Consider the following 20215-nt stretch of genomic DNA (forward strand, 5'->3'; position numbering starts at 1 on the left):
CTTTTATTCTGTCATGATTTTTTTTTAGGGATTTTATTTATTCATTTGAGACACAGAGATAGAGAGAGAGCATGGGCAGGGGGAGAGGGAGAAGTAGGCTCCCCGTTGAGCAAGGAGCCCGATGTGGGGCTCAATCCCAGGACCCTGGGATCATGACCTGAGCCGAAGGCAGACGCTTAACCATCTGAGCCACCCAGGTGCCCCCCACCATAGTACCTAATTGTGCCTCTACAGAGAGCAGTTTGCTCAGAGAAATGAGATGGGGATGTCTAGGTGGCTCAGTCGGTTAAGCATCTGCCTTTGGCTCAGGTCATGATCCCAGGGTCCTGAGATCAAGTCCCGCTTCGGGCTCCTTGCTCAGCGGGGAGCCTGCTTCTCCCTCCCTCTGCCTGCTGCTTCCCCTGCTTGTGCACTCTCTCTCTCTCTCTGACAAATAAATAAATAAAATCTAGGGGCGCCTGAGTGGCTCAGTCGTTAAGCGTCTGTCTTAGGCTCGGGTCATGATTCCAGGGTCCTGGGATCAAGCCCCACATTGGGCTCCCTGCTCGGTGGCCAGTCTGCTTCTCCCTCTCCCACTGTGCCCTACTTGTGTTCCCTCTCTCTCTGTCAAATAAATAAATAAAATATTTAATAAATAAATAAAATCTTAAAAAAAAAAAGACATGAGATGGGGCTTTTTTTGTACATGAATCTGTTTCTTAAAGAACACGTGGGGCTAGTATTCACAGAACATTTGTGCTACATTATTTACCCAAACATTGTTCTTCTCACTCTTGCTCAATTAAAATATCTAATTATTATTAAAATTCATGTTTATTAATCTTTATTACAATTATGATTCAAGGGCAATCCTCCTATCTCTTTCTTTTACTTGGATTTGTTAATCAACTTCTAATGTGTATTCTATTTAACTTTACCTGTGATTTCCTAAATTTTTCAACCGGTATTATAAACCTTCTACCTTTTTTCCAAGAAATATTTTAACAAACATATTCATATGCATAAAATAAATGTTCTTTTCTTCTTCACTCTCCCACTTTCCTAAGCTCACATGTCACTGGGTTTATGATTTGTTATCAGTTATTGTGTATCCTTCCAGAAATGTTTTGATTCATTAGCATTTCTTTTTCTTAATTAATCTGTACTTCACAAAGATTCCAGTGTTTCCCAAACTTTAATGTCAGTTACATAATTTATTTTAATTTGATAATTTATTGCCTATTAATATAAACAACTGAAATATTGCAAAAATGAAGACAGCTCCTGTTTGATGAATCCTAATTTAATTCTCTGGAAAACATCTAAAATTTAGAAGGTTATAAAGAATTGCTATTTAGGGTGCTTGGGTGGCTCAGATGGTTAAGCGTCTGCCTTCGGCTCAGGTCATGATCCCAGGGTCCTGGGATCAAGTCCCGCATCAGGCTCCCTGCTCCTTGGGGAGGCTGCTTCTCCCTCTGCCTCTCTCTCTGTCTCTCATGAATAAATAAATAAAATCTTAAAAAAAACATTAAAAAAAAGAATTGCTATTTAATTAAATGTGGATAATGGAACTGAACATTTTTAATAATATTTTATAAATATAGAAAGATAAATATAGATTTATAAATATAGAAAGATCCTATTCTTATACCATTATAAAAATGTTCAAACTGAGAAACGTTAATTAATTCATTTTATATTTATATTTAGGCAAAGTTATATGAGATTATAATATGATTATGTAAAGTGAAGATGTGAATGTGAATTAAATATTTGGCAAATGAGTGTATTTTTACATATAAATGGTATCTCCTTTTATATTTATTATGCATTTGCATGATAATTTCTAAGAAAAAAACAAAAATTTTTGAGAAATACTTATTTATATAACTTTCAATGTTAGAAAATATATGATCATTCATCTCATTGATGAGAGTGGGCATCTAGAATATGATTGGTTGCCTCTCTTTTCCATTGTTCTTTTTTTTTCTTTAAGATTTTATTTATTTATTTGACAGAGAGAGACACAGTGAGAGAGGGAACACAAGCAGGGGGAGTGGGAGAGGGAGAAGCAGGTTTCCCGTGGAGCAGGGAGCCCGATGTGGGGCTTGATCCCAGGACCCTGGGATCATGACCTGAGCCGAAGGCAGATGCTTAACGACTGAGCCACCCAGGTGCCCCTAGCTTTATTTTTTCAATAAGTGTGGAAATATTTTAATAAGTATGTATCGTTTTATTTTTAAGAAATACATGTTTTTATTTTTAAGAAATTAACCCTTTTTTTTCCAAATAAGTGTGGAAATATTTATTTTTTAAAGATTTTATTTATTTATTGGACAGAGAGAGAAGAGAGGGAACACAAGTGGGGGAGTGGGAGAGGGAGAAGCAGGCCTCCCGCTGAGCAGGGAGCCTGATGCGGGGCTCTATCCGAGGACACTGGGATCGCGACGTGAGCCGAAGGCAGACGGTTAATGGCAGCCACCCAGGCACCCCAAGTGTGGAAATGTTTTTTATTTCTTTTTTCTTTTTTGTTTTTTAAGTGTGGAAATATTTTAATAATATGTATCGAACAAACTTTTCTTTCCCAACTGATTTTTAAATTCATTTTTACTCACACTAAGTTTCTACTATTTTTCATACCTGTAAATCTTTATCTCTCTATCTTACATACAAAAAGATCTATCCAATTTTATCTATATTTGTCCCCTACCTCCCTACATGTCCAATACTTTGCAACATTTTATAGCTCTGTTTATAATCTATCTCATAACCTTGATTTTACTCTCTGGCTGTTGACTAAAATCAAGCTGTAATTGCATTTATTTTTCAATAACCAAGAGAATTAATCCTCTCATTAAGCAATTTCATTTGGGGATGCCTGGCTGGCTCAGTTGAAAGAACATGCAACTCTTGATCTCAGGGTTGCGAGTTTGAGCCCCACGTTGGGTGGAAATTACTTAAAAATAAAATCTTTAAAATAAAATAAAATCCTTTAAAAAAACAATTTCATTTGTTTTTCTTCTTTTTCACCAGCACAGGAAACTTGTATACATTATTATTTGGTTATAAGTTAGGTTGTTTAAGCATACATTTATTTATTTTATGGATTCATTTGTTAATGTTAAAGCTCCCCACTTGGGACCGTGGCTTATCTCTGCTTTATTTAGATCTTTTTAAAAATTCATGCATTTTCGGTGGCGCCTGGGTGGCTCAGTCGTTAGGCGTCTGCCTTCGTCTCAGGTCATGATCCCAGAGTCCTGGGATCGAGCCCCGCATCGAGCTCCCTGGTCTGCGGGAAGCCTGCTTCTCTCCCTCCCACTCCCCCTGCTTGTGTTCTCTCTCTCGCTATGTATCTCTCTCTGTCAAATAAGTAAAATCTTTAAAAAAAAAAAAAGTTCATGCATTTTCTTTCATTTTTTCTTCCACATTTCTATAATTTTATTATCAAATTATATAAATAAGCATATCTTTCATAACATTTTGTGCTTACATTTTTAAATACAACACTGTCTCTAGAGAGAAAAATGTAATTTATTACTTTTTTAAATGTAGCATTTGTGTATATTCTAAACACTTATTAGTATTAATAATAATTCATTTTATTCATTGTATTTAGCCATTATGCTCCTGCATCTTCTCTGAATGTTATACATGTGATTTTGTGATTTCCATAAATACATCCAGGATTATATTTCGGCTTATTGACAGACTATGCCTGAGATATATTAAGCAAAAAATGGTGGTGTACAGCATTGTGATCTTATTTCAGAAAAATTTGTAATAATATTTATCCACTATAATACAAAAATAAAAAAGGCAAAAAAAAACCAAACCCCAATACCTAGTAATTTTGGAAAAAATAGAAGTTGTGCTTGAGGTATTATTTCCTTAATATACTGCATCTTTATTGCTGAGACCATGATTGGAAGCCCAGATGTTACTCCTAAACAATAGATATGTTTTGCTTGCCTGTATAGTGTTTTAATAAAAATTGAGAATATTGCAGAAACCGACCTGGGTTTGTTGATACGGCAATACAAGTTAAAAATTGGTCAGAGCTGGGAAATACCCACCCACCTGGTTGGGTCTTGCATGTTTCACTTTGCAACTCTACCTGTGTGGCTGGCTTTCCTTTTATCACTTTCCTCTCCTTGTAATGAAGGCATATAAATTGTTGGTGCTGACTTAGGAAAAATACTAGAAAAAAAAGTAATATAAATAGATTTCAATGAACTCATATCTGAAAATGACAGGGTAAATATGCAAAATAAAAAAGAATGGTGCTGTAGACAATGAAAACAAAATTATGGCAAACAGAACAGTGTTTGTCAGTTATTGCAACAAATACTTTCCAACTTTAATATAGACCTTTTCAAACATCTACAAAAGAGAAACCGGTAATGATATGAACCACATGAATCCTTCACATGGTTACAACAGAAACCACCCAAGGCCACACTCATTTCATCTGTGAACCTACCCCATCTTTCCTTCAGCGAAAATTCATAGGTCCTTGTATTGCCCTCTGGACCCATCCATTATGACATTCATCATGGTCCCGGCACCTATGGGATTCCGTATCATTAATGAATATTGCCTCCATTTAGGTGGTGTTCCACTTCTGTTTCCCTTTTCTTATCAGGTTGAAACTTCTACAAAAAGAGAAAGTTTAGATAGCAAAAAGATCTGAACCCTTTCTTTTTTTTCTTTTTTTTTTTTTTTTTTGAGAGACAGAGAGCATGAGAGGGAGGAGGGTCAGAGGGAGAAGCAGACTCCCCGCTGAGCAGGGAGCCTGATGTGGGACTGGATCCCGGGACTCCAGGATCATGACCTGAGCCGAAGGCAGTCGCTTAACCAACTGAGCCACCCAGGTGCCCCATGAACCCTTTCTTTATTTTCCCTTTAGAATGTGTTGATTTTGGCAGGCTCTGTAGCGCAATGGACTTCTAGAATGTGTTGATTTGGTCTTCTATCATTCTCCAAAGGTGACTCAGTTGGTTAAGCATCTGCCTTCACCTCAGGTCATGATCCCAGAGTCCTGGGATCCAGTCCCCTATTGTGCTCCCTGCTCAGCAGGGAGTCTGCTTCTCCCTCTGCCCCTCCTTCCGTTTGTACTCTCTTTCTCTCTCTCTCTCTCTCGCAAAAATAAATAAATACTCTTTAAAAATACTATTTTTTTTACTTACAATACGTGCAGTAATTTGTTCTTACCTTGTTTATATATGTATTAATATAGAATATATGTTCAAGTTATGGTGTTTAAAATATAGAAGTAATTCCTTTTCTTTGGATTTAACCTGAATTTGGCACACATTTAGGTTTATTTATTTATTTTTTTGGTTTTATGTTCGAGTTATGTTTTATAATATTTTTGGCACCATATATATTTAAATATGTAAAAAAATTGAAACCAAAACCATGAACCAGATATATTGAGAGCAGTCTGACTTCATACTTTCTCCTCTATTCTTTTATCACTATCACCTACAGGTGCTCATTTTTATAATTTTTAAATGTGTTCTTACATTTTAAAAATATGGTCATATACACACAGATAAATGGATATTAGTTATACTCCCTTTATTAGGAAAATATAGCTAATTGCACACAATATTCTGACACTTTCTATTATTCACTTAATTGTATGTCCTGGAAATGCAGCAGTAGAAAGAACTTTACTCATGGCTGCCTAGTGCCCCATTGTGAAAATGCACTATCATTCCTTCAGTCTCCTCTTCATTGACATTGGGTTGGTTCCAATTTTTGTTATTACAAATAGTCCTGCAAAAAATTGACTTGCATGTATGAAAGGCATGTCTAAATATTCATATTGAGTTGAGAAATTATGTGATCAGAGATGTTTTAGTGTATTGAGAATAACAAAATTTTCTATTTTAGTCTCCAGATTCCTGTGATTCAAATAAAAAGAGCCACCAGTATCCCCTTTAAATTGACGAAATGGTTTCCATTAACTTAAATGTGGGTATTATTTTCCTCACTCAGGCTGGAGCTGGGATCCTTGGAAACTCCTCACTTCTTTGTCTTTATATCTTTACTTCACTCACTAGGCACATGTTGAGACCCACAGACTTGATTCTCATCCAGCTAGTCATAGCTAACAACTTGGTTCTTTTTAATAAAGGAATTCCGGGGCACCTGGGTGGCTCAGTCGTTAAGCGTCTGCCTTCGGCTCAAGTCATGATCCCAGGGTCCTGGGATCGAGCCCCGCATCAGGCTCCCTGCTCTGCGGGAAGCCTGTTTCTCCCTCTCCCACTCCCCCTGCTTGTGTTCCCTCTCTTGCTGTATTTCTCTCTGTCAAATAAATAAATAAATAAAATCTTTTTAAAAAATAAATAAATAAAAAATAAAGGAATTCCTTAGACAATGGCAGCATTTGGGTTGGAATCTTTCATGGATGATGCTGGATGTAAGTTTGTCTTCTATTTTCACCGAATGGCCAGAGGGGTTTCCCTCAGCACCACCTGCCTCCTCAGGGGTTTCCAGGCCAGTCAGCTCAACACTAACACCTCTATGTGGTTAGAGCTCAAGATTAGATTCCCAAAGTGCATTGGCTTCTGCTGTTTCCTCTGCTAGATCCTGCATCTCCTGTTAAATATCTTTATTGCTTTATATGTTACTGGACCAAAAAAGAGAAACACCAGTATGGAAAAAGCATATGAATATTGTAATTCGTCCATTCCGAACAAATCTGTAGTTTTACTACATGCAGTCATGTTCCCCTTCGTTGATCTTGTTTCGGCCTCATGGCCTGGTCTAGTGGCTCCATAGTCTTTGTCCTGCTCAGGCACAAGCAGAGAGTCCAACACATCACAGCAACAACCTTTTCCCTAGACCTTCCCATGAGGTCAGAGCCACACGTACCATCCTGGTCCTGGTGAGCATATTCATCTCCTTTTATTTTCTCTCTTCCATGTTGTCTTTGTGAGTAACACTTATTGTGAACCCAAGCCACTGGTTGGTGAGGGTCTGTGCACTGGCATTTTCTGGCTTTCCAACATTCAGCCTCTTTGTCTTCCTTGGCAGTGACACCTGTGTCTCTTAGTTCTCTGGTTTCTGGGGAAGAAAATTATTTTTCCAAGTATGGTCTCTGGACAAGTTCCCTATAGGGCATCCTATAATTTATTTATTAAATTATTTATTTAATCACTTTTTTGTGTGTGTTTACACATAAAACATTCATGTTTTATGCCAGATGATCTATTATCACATAGGGATCAGTATGGAATAACAGCAAAAATAACCCTGGCCTCATACTGCTTATATGATTGCCAAAAATGAACATGGTATACATGTGACAATGACTTTCTAAAACTGCATAAGCTATTCATTGGAGAATATCAGGCAATAATGATAATGACATGGGGGAGATTTTCAGTGTTCAGGAGCTCTGGAATGGAAACTCACTGTTGATTCAAACTCTGAAGTGGCATCCAAAAGATTCATTGCATTGTTAAAGCAATTGAGTGAAAAATGTTTCAAGGGAAAAGAAAATGGGGAATACCCTAAATTGGTACAACACAGGTGGACTTAAAAGAATGAAAAGAAGTTCATGATGTTTAGCTAAGAGTATGTGGTATACAATGTGGCAAGGCAGGAAAGCAGGTGCTATCTTCTGGCAGGTGCTGGAGGTCATGTCAATGATCAAAACCTTTCATAGGAAAGATCATGGATCTCTGAGAATTTTTGTCAGTGAAATAATCAAAATTGTGGTAAATAAATAATTTAATTTAATTAAAATTAATTAAAATAAAATTTAGTACACATAGTTTTTATAAAAAATATTTACAATATTTTTTCCTTAAAAAAATAAGTGGTAAAATAATGCACTTCCAATTTAGCAATATTTAGGGGTCAAAGCTGAGAAAGAGTCTCTCCTTGACCAAACTTTAGTCAGGTTCCTCAGAATCCTATTCCCAACTGGACCTCAACATTTGGACTTCTTTGCCCATCTTTGCATTGCCCAATTTTAGCAAGAATTCTATTAAGTTAGTTTAGCCAGAATCCATCCCTCATTAATAGCTGATAACCCTTGATATCTGATCAAATTGCTCATCCTACCATCCCCCAGATGGTACTAATCACACTTGCCTGCTTTCAGCAAGAATCCCCCTTACCCCTGAGGTTTCCTACTACCTAGTACATTTACATCCATTTATTGGATGTTGATTTGGTCTTCTATCTGCTTCTTGGCTATGAACCCCTAATTGTTCATGCTATATTTGGAATTGAGCCAAGTTCTATACTGGAATCTCTTTTCCACTATTACAACAATTCCTGATTAAAACCTGCTTTTACTGCTTACCTACTGTTCAGCTCTGGTTTTCTTTAATAGATCTTGAAACTTATTATTCTTTATGAAATAAAATTGATTTTTAGAAAATTTTGTCAGTTGTTGGTACTTAAAGGAAACTTTCAAAGAGTTCCATTTTTATTTCACCTTTATTTTCATCTTTAAATAATCATTTGGAAAGCCTGGGTGGCTCAGTTGGTTAAGCATCTGCCTTTGGCTCAGGTCATGATCCCAGGGTCCTGGGATCAAGTCCCACATCCAGCTCCTTGCTCAGCAGGGAGCCTGCTTCTCCCTCTGCCTGCTGCTCTCCCTGCTTGTGCTCTCTCTCTGTGACAAATAAATAAATAAAAATCTTAAAAAAAAAATAATCACTTGACTTAGCACTAATTTCATAAATACTTGGTCATTAAAAATATATGTGGTTAAATGTACAATTCTGCATTTCTATTATGTCTACAACTAAAATTGTATTAATTTTATTTGTTATATATATATTTTTTCTTTTTTAGAGAGAGGGTGTGGGAGAGGCAGAGAGAGAGGGAGAGAGAGAGATTTTTTTTTTTAAAGATTTTATTTATTTGAGAGAGAGAGAATGAGAGACAGAGAGCATGAGAGGGAGGAGGGTCAGAGGGAGAAGCAGACTCCCTGCCGAGCAGGGAGCCCGATGCGGGACTCGATCCAGGGACTCCAGGATCATGACCTGAGCCGAAGGCAGTCGCTTAACCAACTGAGCCACCCAGGCGCCCCGAGAGAGAGAATCTTAAGCAGAGCGCAACATGGGGCTTGATCTCATGACTCTGAGATCATGACCTGAGCCAAAATCAAAAGCTGGATGCTTAACTGACTAAGCCATGCAGGCACCCCTATTATAGTTCTGAAAGTATCTCATGTAAAATACAGTTTAATATATATAGAAATAAAACATGTACCTAAATTATCTAAATTCCATTTTAATCCAATATATTTAAGCACCCTGTTTGTTATGAATGATAAATCATAATGAAATAAATTTCTGGCTTTTAGTTAACTCAAGAGAAACATTGTGTCTCATAGAAAGAGCTGTTCTTGGGCGCCTGGGTGGCTCAGTTGGTTAAGCGACTGCCTTCGGCTCAGGTCATGATCCTGGAGTCCCGGGATCAAGTCCCACGTCAGGCTCCCTGCTCGGCAGGGGGTCTGCTTCTCCCTCTGCCCTCTTCCCTCTCGTGCTCTCTGTCTCTCATTCTCTCTCTCTCAAATAAATAAATAAAATCTTAAAAAAAAATAAAATAAAAAAAAGAAAGAGCTGTTCTTTTTCTTCTTTCTGTTCAATTGTCTTCTAATTGAAAATCTGCATTTTTTTTAAAGATTTTCTTTATTTATTTATTTGATAGAGAGAGACACAGCGAGAGAGGGAACACAAGCAGGGGGAGTGGGAGAGGGAGAAGCAGGCTTCCCGCTGAGCAGGGAGCCCGATGCGGGACTCGATCCCAGGACCCTGGGATCATGACCTGAGCCGAAGGCAGACGCTTAACAATTGAGCCACCCAGGCGCCGCTCTGCATGTTTTCTTTAGGGAGTTTAACTTGTGTTAATATTTTTCATGGGCTCAAGGTTTTATATAAGCACTCAGTGGCTTACCTTAAATGGGGAGCTCCATTACCTAAGAATGTTGAATCATTTAAGTGTTTCCTAAAGAAAATTGCCTGCCCTAAATCATCCCAGGGCCAGGTACTAGGCAACTGGAGACAACCCCTATAACCCAAAGCCCACTGGAATTATTCAAACTAGCCAGTTCTCCTTGACTTGCCTTGCCTGTAGAAACACAATAAAGTCTCAGGGCTAGGCCCTCCCTTGGCTCTTGCTTTTGTGTCCTAACTAAAACCTGGTGTTCCCTCTTTGGGCTTTTATGGTATGCTATGCCTCTCATTTCTAGGGAAATGCTAAGTAACATTAAGCTTTTCTCTCAATGGCATTGACCTATCCATGTTGTCACTAAGTCACCTTTATAAACTAAGACATGGGTTCAAATCAGCCTCCCCTGGCTGTATAATACTACATCTCATACCCCATTTCTTGGCGCCCTCATCTCTCTTTTCTATTGTGCCTATCACATTCTAACATTGTACATAATTCAGTATGTATTTCATATTTCTTCCTCTGTCTTTTTGAATACTGTAGAGTGTGAGCTCCTTGATGGCTGGGGTCTTTGTCTCTTGTTTTCAAATATATTCCATGCACTTAAGATAGTGCCTGAAATGCACAGGTGTTCATTGAATGTTTGTTAGAGCCGCGAATAAGCATGGTATTACAGTATCCTTGTTCATCTTCATCATCTGGCGACACTTTTTTGTTCATTTGTTTTTGGTGGGCAGCAAAGCAAGGTTTATTGAGTGATAGTACAAAGCTCCCAAAGAGGGAGGGGACCCGAGAGGGTTGCCCTCTGGCAACACTTCTAAATGTTTTAATTCTCCGTCAAAGTAGATATTCAGCATTTTCAAGAATGGAAAGAAATTACATTTTGGAGACTAAACCCTGTTGTATTCAATGTTTCAGCCCCCATGTATGCTCAACCTCATTCTCTCACTTCTCAGACAACTTAACCGTTTTCACTTGTCACAGGTATGTCCCCCAGAGCCATTTTTGAGTATATCTGTGCATAACCACAGAATTATATTAATAACCTTCAGTCATTTAAACAATTCATAAATGTTTTCTTTCTTCCTTTCCTTCTTTGCTTTCCTTCCCTCCTTCCTTTCTTCCCTCCTCCGCTTCCCCTGCCTTCACCCTCCCTCTCCTCTTCTTCATCGTTTACCAAAAATAATGTCAACTCCCAATTCAGACACTGTCCCTGTAATTGCAAGTGAAGTGAAAATCACTTCCTAGCAAAGAAATGAGATCATGAAGCTATAAATCTTTATTTCTGGGTTCAGATGATCACCTTTGCATATTTATTGCCACCAGTCCTGGCACATTAAAAAGCATTTATAATGGCCCTTTTCAGATAGGCGGCATATTCCTAGAGGGAAATCAATATACCTCAGCTTTGGGCTAAGAAGCATCTTTTGAATTACACGGTGCTACACCCTGGACTGGCCGCCACCAGCGCCCCCACCGGCAGGAAAGTGCCTTCGTCGGCCCAGTAACCCTCCCGGGGGTCCTCCCCGGCCCTGTCCGCTGACCTGACCCCTGATCCCGGGCCCCTGACCCAGCCAAAGCGCCCAAAACTGACTTAAAGCTTCTATCTACATGGATTTATAAACCAGCGAGGAAATGCGAGCGGACTGTGAGTGGACTCAAAATGACATTTCACACGATGTGTCCACGTGGTTTTGTGGCTCTGGGAATAGCTGCAAGAACGCTCCCAGCACTTTTTGGACTCACCCCGCAGCCGCCTGCACAGCACGGGACCTGGGCGCCGAGGCCCCGCCCCGTCATCCGAGCCTTGAGGCACCATTTCCCAGCGCCCCTCGCGGGGCCGCGCTGCCTAGGCCCTGCGGGGAGCGAGTCCGCGGTCGCTAGGGCCGATTGCTCAGGGAAACTACATTACCCAGAAGTCTCTGCGCCGCGCGGTGGCGGCACTATTAAAAGCGCCCGAGCCGTCTGGGCGGGACTTCCGGCGTCTTCCTCGCGGCCGACATTTTGTCCGCTCCTGGTGGAGCCCTCGGAGCAGATCGTTGGGAACGCAGGTTCGGTTCAGAGTGACGGAAGCGGGAAGGGACGGGAAGAGACCCTGTGCCAATTGCGGAAGGCTCGGCGGTGGCAGCGCCCGCGAAGGCTCCGCGACCAGGGCCAAGCGACGGCGGTGCGTGGGTCCCGACCTGGGACTCCTCGCGGCTCCGTGTGGTCCAGATTGTGATGGCGGCGGCCCCGGTGATGGATCCCGCGTAGGTGGGTACTTTATTCGCCGGACCTTGACGCCTTTCGGCCTTTCACTCCGAATCACGAAGCCCTGAATGAGGGGCGCCTGTTGACGTCTTTGCGGCCCAGGCTCCGGTGTTCTGGGCCGTGGGGGCGCTTATGGGGGGAGCCCCCATTTCTAACAGCCGGTGTGATGAGCCGTCGAAGTGTTCCTGGCCGAGCGATGATCACGAGCGAGGGCTTGGAGGCGCGGCTGAGCCGGCGGGATTCAGGAAACCCGGGCCCTCGTATTTGCAGGGAGCCTAAAGGGCGAGTCGTAGCCCTGCGTGGAAAGGCTGGGTGAGCCGAGTGCCCTCGCGGCGAGGACGCTGGGAGCCGTGGAGGAACATGGTGTGATCCGGCTCGGGGGCATAGATTACGGCGGGCTGGAGTGATGAGCATGGAGGCAGGGAGACCGGTGAGGAGGCCGCAGACTCCAGGAGTGTTGTGGCTGGACCAGAGCCGTGGCGGCGAGCTTGGAGGTGGAGAAGTGGGATTTGAAAGGTAAAACCGGCAGGATTTCTTGCTGTGTCAGATAATGGCTGTACGCGAAAGTAGGGAGTGAAGGGCCTAAACACTTGTTTCCTCTTCCCCCCGCTGAACTTCAGTGGGAATGGGTCCGTTGAAGCAGGGAGCTCCTTTGAAGGAATCAGGAGTTGCATTTTGGACATTGCAAAGCTAAGGTGTTTCACAGAGGAGGTGTCCCATGGGCATCTGGCCGTGCAGGTCTGGAGTTTGGCGGGCGGGGCGGGGGGGCTGTGTTGGAGACCACTGAGGGATGAGGCCTCAGGTCAAAGCCTGGAGATCAGATTCGGAGGCAGAATATTAAGGATGTGTTTATCTTATGTAGTCCTTGAGGTGAGAGATTGGAAGGCAGGAAGGAAGGGGTGGACATCCTTCATTCCCTCCAGAAAGAAGCATGGGAAGGAGTTCTGGCTGGTCTCAGCAGGAGAGGCCTGTAGGGTATAAAGAACCTGGCCTGAGATGCAGAGGCAGGTGTGAGGCGCTCTAGATTTGCCACTTTGGACTCAGCAAAGGCACTGCCTGTGGAACAGAGGAAAAGTTAGCCTCAGCCCAGTCCAGGGACCTGGTACATCAGTTCTCCAACTCTTAGGTGAGGAGAGATTATGAACATCTCTAAAGAAGGGCCACCGGCAGGCTCACCTTCAGAGGAGTATGTACTGGGTAGGCTGGTTTGGTGAGAGGACTAATGGACATTTGGCAGGTATACAGAAGCAGTTAAAAATTTAAAATGTATAGATATGATAAGTTTATATTAATGCTTAGTAATTGATTGAAGTGGTTGCCTGTGTTTGATTATGATGAAAGTCTTAAATATCACATTTTCTTAAAAGCTTGAAAACAAATCCCAAATATCAAAAACCTATCCCTTCATTTGCTCCAGAACCATTTGGGAAAATGTGAAGCTTGTGGGCAGTAAAAGTTAATTCAAGGATCCTTGGCATTTACTAACGTGTCTGATACAAACAGGAGCCCTGTAAGGTAGGTACCACTATTATCCCTGCTTTACAGATGAAGACACTGCAACACATCTTTGTTCATGGACACCCGTCTGATAGGAGACAACACTAAGGTCTTAGTATCTGAGATTAGACATTCAGAAATCATTCTCACCAAAAGGCAGGGCAGGAGTTAGGGGAATAGTTCAGTCCATGATACCCCACTTTGGTAACGCCACTCTCAACTCTTCCTTTCTGCCAGGTTGCTTTGATGGTAGAAGCACTGAGGATCTCTGCACTCACTTTACCTACCCTTCTACTTGCCATTGAGTTTGGGGATGCCGGTGTTACCAGTGGTCTTTTGCCTTGAATTGAGTGCTGTGGGATGAAGTGTGAAACAGTGCCCTAGGCACAAGAACCAGCATGTGCAAAAACATCACTTGAGGCTGAACTAGGAGTGTTAAGGGAACCTCAGGTCTCCATTACGTCTAGTGTGATCAGAGAGCAGGGGACAGGATTCAACTCTGGAATGGCAGCTTGTGGAACTGGGCTTCTGTTTTGAGAATGGTGGGAGCCATGGAAGGTTTGGAACAGGAGGGAGTGATCTGACTGTGGTCTTAACAGGCTTTCTCTGGCAGCCCAGTGAAAAAAAGACTTTGGGGTGAGGAAGCACTGTTGATGATGGCTGGACTAGACTGGTCACTTTGAAGCGAGGGACAAATGCTTGGATTCTGGTCCTTTTTTGGTTTTGTTTTGTTTTTCTTTAAGTAGAGTTAACCAGATTTTCTGATGTGGTTGGTGAGGGAAAGAATGGGAAGAGTCAGGGATGACTCCAGAGCTCTCAAAGTTTTTGGCCTGAGAAGGTATAAGGATGGAAAAATCCTCCATTGAGATGGTGAAGTTGGTGGTGGGAGTAACTTTCAGAAGTAATATCAAGAATTAGGCTTTGACCATGTTGAATCTGAGTGGAGGTACAGGTAGACAGCTGGGCACACAGGTTTGGATTTCAGAGGAGGGATTCAAGTCCGCAAGGTGGCAGTCAGTGTATGGATTAGAGTAGAGCTGCTTATCAGATTTATAGAGAGAACCTTTATGTCAGAGTGGCAGTGCCATTAAGGGCCTGGGAGGGGGTAGACCTGGCAGAGTGGGATAGGAGTCATCTAAGAGACAGGAAAAGGGAGGTTAGTGTCCATTTTGGAGGGAGAGAGTAGGATCTGGCAGGTGGGGAAGTCTTCCAGAGAGCGTGGACACGACATGGATGCTGGGGTAGAGCAGTATTAGAGATGAAATGAAAGTGAGGCCAAAGCAGGTGCTTTCCCTTCTCTGTGTGCTTCCCAGGTGTTCATGGTGACCTTTAGTGGGATGTGGGGAGTTGCAGTCAAGCTGGTAGAAGAGCTCAGGGGCAGATTGGGTCAGCTGGCAGAGTAACTGTGCTTGAGGTAGGGCAGTGGGTGTGGGCTTTGAATGAGAATTTAATATTAAGTGTTAAGTCTTTTATTGTTGAGAATATAGCATCCTTAGTATATGACAGCAAAGTGGGAAGGGGCTGGGTTTATCTGGTATCTTTATGTTGTTCTGGATTGCTGAAGTTGAATCAAGGAATAGGGCCAGGAAGGGAGGATTTAAAAGCTGGGTTCAGAGTTAAATGGCAGTGGGGACCATTGACTGGAGCCAGATGTGATCTTGGATGCATTAACCAAGAATTCTCTGGATGCTATGTGCAGATTTGCATGTGGGAGATACCTGTGTTGTGGGTATCCATAGACATGAGGGAGCTATGGTCTCGAGAGTGATGTGTACTGGAGATGGAATCTGAATTCATAGCCTGGGGGCTCTAGGGAGAATTCTGAACTCAAATTTGTATATGAGAGGCATAAACTGTAGACCCCAGGGGAACTAGCTGGCAGAAGTGCCTCTCTGGGGGCGCCTGGGTGGCTCAGTCATTAGGCGTCTGCCTTTGGCTCAGGTCATGATCCCAGGGTCCTGGGACCGAGCCCCGCATCGGGCTCCCTGCTCCACGGAAGCCTGCTTCTCCCTCTCCCACTCCCCCTGCTTGTGTTCCCTCTCTCGCTGTGTCTCTCTCTGGCAAATAAATAAATAAAATCTTAAAAAAAAAAAAAGTGTCTATCTGTCCCCCGCCTGTTGTTTTGGGCTGGACAAAAAGATTATTAGGAAATGGGGAGAGTGAGTAGGGACCAGTCACAAGGGCCTGGTATCTGGTCGGAGTTGGAGAGCTGGGGAGGAAAGTGAATGTGTGGTGGGTAGACCAGGGGTTCTGGGGAGAGCTGCTGCTCCTGTGCTCAGTTATTGACTTCGTGCAGGGTCATGGGACTTTCAAGGATGTGTTTGTGTATTTCTCTTGGGAGGAATGGGGGCTGCTTGATAAGGCCCAGAGACTTGGGTCACATGCGGTGTTTTCTGTGCTTTGTGCTTATGTGCTTACGGTCTTCCTGGATAAGGCCCCAAATACCCCAGTTTTCTGGGCTGTGTTCTACTCTTTCTTCCTTCATAGGTTGCCATTTCTTCTCCTAGCTGCCACGGGCACTGCTATTTTCCCTTACTAAGATAGGTTTTCTGGGTACTGGGACTTAGCTGTGTATTGCCTCTGTACTACCTGTGCTCCCAGCCCCTGCTGCCCTAAGCCGTTACCAGAAAGGGTTTGAGGGTCAGGAGTCTAGTGGTCAGCCCAGTGGACTACCCTGCTTGCCCTTTCCCTGGCTGTATGGCTCTACCCACATTCGTGATACCTCTGTACTCTAGACTCTGCCCCTTTCCTATAATTTCCTTGGACCTACCTGTCTTACGAATTGCCGTCATGGTCACTGCTGTAGGCCCAGTGTGCTGATCCTGCAAGACATTTCTGATGTTCATTTTGTAATATTTAGTTGTCTTAATCTCCTGTGGGTGGGCTGCTCTGGGCCACTGCTTTCCTACTTTCCCTGTCTTTCCTCTATGACTTGTTTTCTTCCAGATCCTTTGTGGTTGCTGAACTTAGCAGGGGAAAGAACTCTGAGTGCCTGACTTAGAGGGACTCTAGCCATGGCAGGAGGGACGTGGACAGGCCCTGGTGAGTGGGAGCTTGGGGAGGGTGTGACTTCAGGGCTGGGTTCAAATAGTGCCAGAAACCTGTCCTGGCCCCACTCCTGTTTGGTGCCTAGGTTATAGACCATACCTCTTTCTGTCTTTTTCTCCTCATTCTGGACACTTTACACACTTGTTGTTTCTGTTCTGACCTCCAACCCAGGGCTGTCCACGCCCACTTACCAGTGCTCTCTACTGCTCCTTCTGCAGTGCTCTCCTATGTTGGACAATGCTAATGTGTCGTGAGATGTATGTATATCCTGAAATGATTCTTGAATACCACTTGCTCATTTTAGATCACATTTTCCTGGGCCTAGACATACATTTCCGTAAAGTGCTCACCAGTAGCCAAGGCCCTTCTAAAAATCATTTGCACGGGAGTAAACTGGACATCCTGCCTGCTGGTTCTCTCTGAGCTACACCCCATCCTTGTGTCTTTGTCCCTTGTGCAGACTTCCTCATTCTGTCACTCTGTGAGGCCCAGTATTGCACAGCAGTTTCCTTTAACCTGATGCCAAGGCTGCTGTCCTGCCAACATCTGCATGGACTAAATCCTGGGTATGCTAGACACATTTGTGATGGGGCTGCTCCTTCCCACCAAAGTCATCATGCACTTCAACAGCATTTTTCTGCCTTCAGGTTGTTGGTGTGCAGGCAGAAGTGAAGAGGATAAAGAGGCACCTTCTGAGCAGAGCATTTCTGTAGAAGTGTCACATGGTAGTATTTCCAAGGCACGTTCATCAGCCCAGATGGCTCACCCTTGTGACATATGTGGCCCCATCTTGAAAGATATCTTGCACCTGGATGAACACCAGGAAACACGCCAAGGACTGAAACCTTACACATGTGGGGCATGTGGGAGACAATTCTGGTTCAGTGCAAACTTTCTTCAGCACCAAAAGCAGTACAATGTAGAGAAACCCTTAAGAAGAGACAAAGGCAAGACCTCGTTTGTGAAGAACTGTAGAGTTTATGAAGAACCTCACCTGTCAGAAAAGCCTTTTCCATGTGAGGAGGAGCAGAACTTCCAGGCCAGTTTGGGCAGTCACCAGCAAAAGGCCACCCATAGCAAGAAGAGGACAAGGAGTACCGAGAGTGGGGAGGCCTCTCACAGTGGACATATGCATTACAGGTGCAGCGAATGTGGGAAGGCCTTCAACCGCAAAGACACACTCGTCCAGCACCAGAGAATCCATACAGGAGAAAGGCCTTATGAGTGCAGTGAATGTGGGAAAGCCTTCAGCCGCAAAGCCACCCTTATCCAGCACCAGAGAATCCATACCGGAGAAAGGCCTTACGAGTGCAAAGAATGTGGGAAAGCGTTTAGCCGCAAAGACAACCTTACTCAGCACAAAAGAATTCACACTGGAGAAATGCCTTACAAGTGTAGTGAATGTGGAAAATACTTTAGCCATCACTCCAACCTAATTGTACACCAGAGAGTTCACAATGGAGCGAGGCCTTATAAGTGCAACAATTGTGGGAAAGTCTTCAGACACAAATCCACACTTGTTCAACATGAGAGTATCCATACTGGGGAAAATCCATATGTTTGCAGTGATTGTGGGAAATCCTTTGGCCACAAATACACCCTCATTAAACACCAGAGAATTCACACTGAGGCAAGGCCTTTTGAGTGCGTCGAATGTGGGAAATTCTTTAGTCGAAGCTCTGACTTTATTGCACACCAGAGAGTTCACACGGGGGAAAGGCCATTTGTGTGCAGCAAATGTGGGAAAGATTTCATCAGAACATCCCACCTTGTTAGGCACCAAAAAGTTCACACTGGAGAAAGGCCATATGAGTGCAATGAATGTGGGAAAGCCTATAGTTTAAGCTCCCACCTCATTCGGCACCAGAAAGTTCACACTGCAGGAAGGCTTTAGGAGTGCTTTCAACACAACGGGGCTCATAGGGAGAGGAGCTCTGTGTTTACCCTTTGAGAGGAAGACATCAATCAGATGTTGAACTTCATATATCAGCATTATCACCAGGGTGATACCTTATAAATGCCAGGTACAGGGAAGCTTTCATGGGTTGTGTTGCACTTTCAAATAGGGCCTTGCCAGATTTGTCATGCAATGCCTATGGCTGAAACCATCTCAGCTCTACCAGCTTAGTTACCATAACATCCTCAGGGAAGGTAGAACTTTGTAATCTCCAGTTCCTGGAGGGAATTACAAGAATCCTGAATTAAATGGGATTTCTCATTTCCTCCCCACTGATGAAAGGTGTGGACTTTACTGTACATCTTTAGCCAAGAGGATCTGAGCTGTGTTCTGGCTTACAGAAAAGGTTTACTTTCTTCATGGACATTGTTGGTCTCATGTGGTACTTGTGACAGATTTTCTAGCCTCCAAGTCACCTAACCGGAGAACTACTTGTCTTACGTTGCTCTGGTTTCTGTGATAATAAAGACCTTATTATTTAAGCTGTCGTTAATCTTGGATATTATTTTTACTGTTTGGAATGGTTTGAAAACACTTAGGCCCTGCCAAACTGAAGAGATAAACAGTGTGTGTGTGGTGGGCGGGGGGGCCTCTAATTTCATGTGCCTCAGATGGAAGAGCAGGTTGGCAGAGAACCATTTTCAGTCCAGTTTAGGGGTTTATGGGCCTGATTTTGTCTGGATTTCAGAGTTATTTGAAGGCCCAGACATCACCCTGGGGGTGACAACCTTCATTATGTTTGGGAGCAGCATGGATTGTGTGTCTTATTTCCAGCATATGTACCATATTTCGCAGCACTGTTGAGGGGAAGCTGTTTCTGAGGACTTGCCAAGTGCCGTATGCCCTGAAGGCCAGAATCTGATCTGGTACCCAAGTCTGGCCGCAAGACTTACCATCCCAGGAAGGAAACAAAATGGATACAGAAACACTGGGTGTGAATAATTGGGTTTGGGGAGACTGCAGCAAATGAGAGTGGATGTGCCCATTTTAAAAAGACATCCGTAAACATTCCTGTCACTGTGGCTCTGTGAGATGGGGATGCATGGGAATTCTTAGCATCTCCAGGGCTGTATCACTCTATGACCAAGGTCAGTGTCAGAGCAAAGAATGTAAGGTTTATTGATTTCTGTACCTCTCTAGGCTCTATACCTAGTGTCTTTGCTGCATGGGCAAGAACTCTGGGGTAGACAATGGTGCAAGGATGTAGATTTTGTGACCAGCCAGAGCTTCCGGTGACTCAGCTTGGAAACGGCCTTCACTGCTTGCCAGTTTTTCTTGCTGCTGGGGAAGAGATTCTCTTACAAGGCATTTGGAGAAAGATGGTAGAGTCACTATATTGATGCTCAATCTGGTTTTCCAGTAGAAGTGGAAGACCCAGATGTTGCAGTGGGATCATTTTTTATAGTTTCATTGAGGTGTAGTCAATATGCCATATGCTGCATGTACGTAAAGAGTGCAATTTGTAATCCTTAATATATGTATAAATATAAGAAATCACCCACCGTTGTATTGGACATATCCACCCCAAAAGTAACCTCATGGCCCTTCCTAATCCCTCTC

At 43.1% G+C, this 20215-nt stretch overlaps 1 protein-coding gene and 1 pseudogene across 1 annotated transcript; both read left to right on the plus strand.

The window, feature by feature from the left end:
- Positions 1–6281: 6281 nt before the first annotated feature.
- Positions 6282–7315, plus strand: LOC123856227 (vomeronasal type-1 receptor 1-like; annotated as a pseudogene).
- Positions 7316–7631: 316 nt separating this feature from the next.
- ZNF134 (zinc finger protein 134) lies at positions 7632–19137 on the plus strand. The gene is made up of 3 exons (XM_054511704.2): positions 7632–7709; positions 11757–12156; positions 17346–19137. The coding sequence occupies exons 1-3, from the start codon at positions 7632–7634 to the stop codon at positions 18590–18592; spliced, it is 1725 nt and encodes a 574-aa protein (XP_054367679.2). The 3' UTR covers positions 18593–19137.
- The last annotated feature ends 1078 nt before the right edge of the window (positions 19138–20215 follow it).

Source organism: Mirounga angustirostris, unplaced genomic scaffold (genome assembly GCF_029215605.1).
Source record: "Mirounga angustirostris isolate CCGP_5_RB_7025 unplaced genomic scaffold, mMirAng1.0.hap1 SCAF_16, whole genome shotgun sequence".
NCBI lineage: Eukaryota > Metazoa > Chordata > Mammalia > Carnivora > Phocidae > Mirounga > Mirounga angustirostris.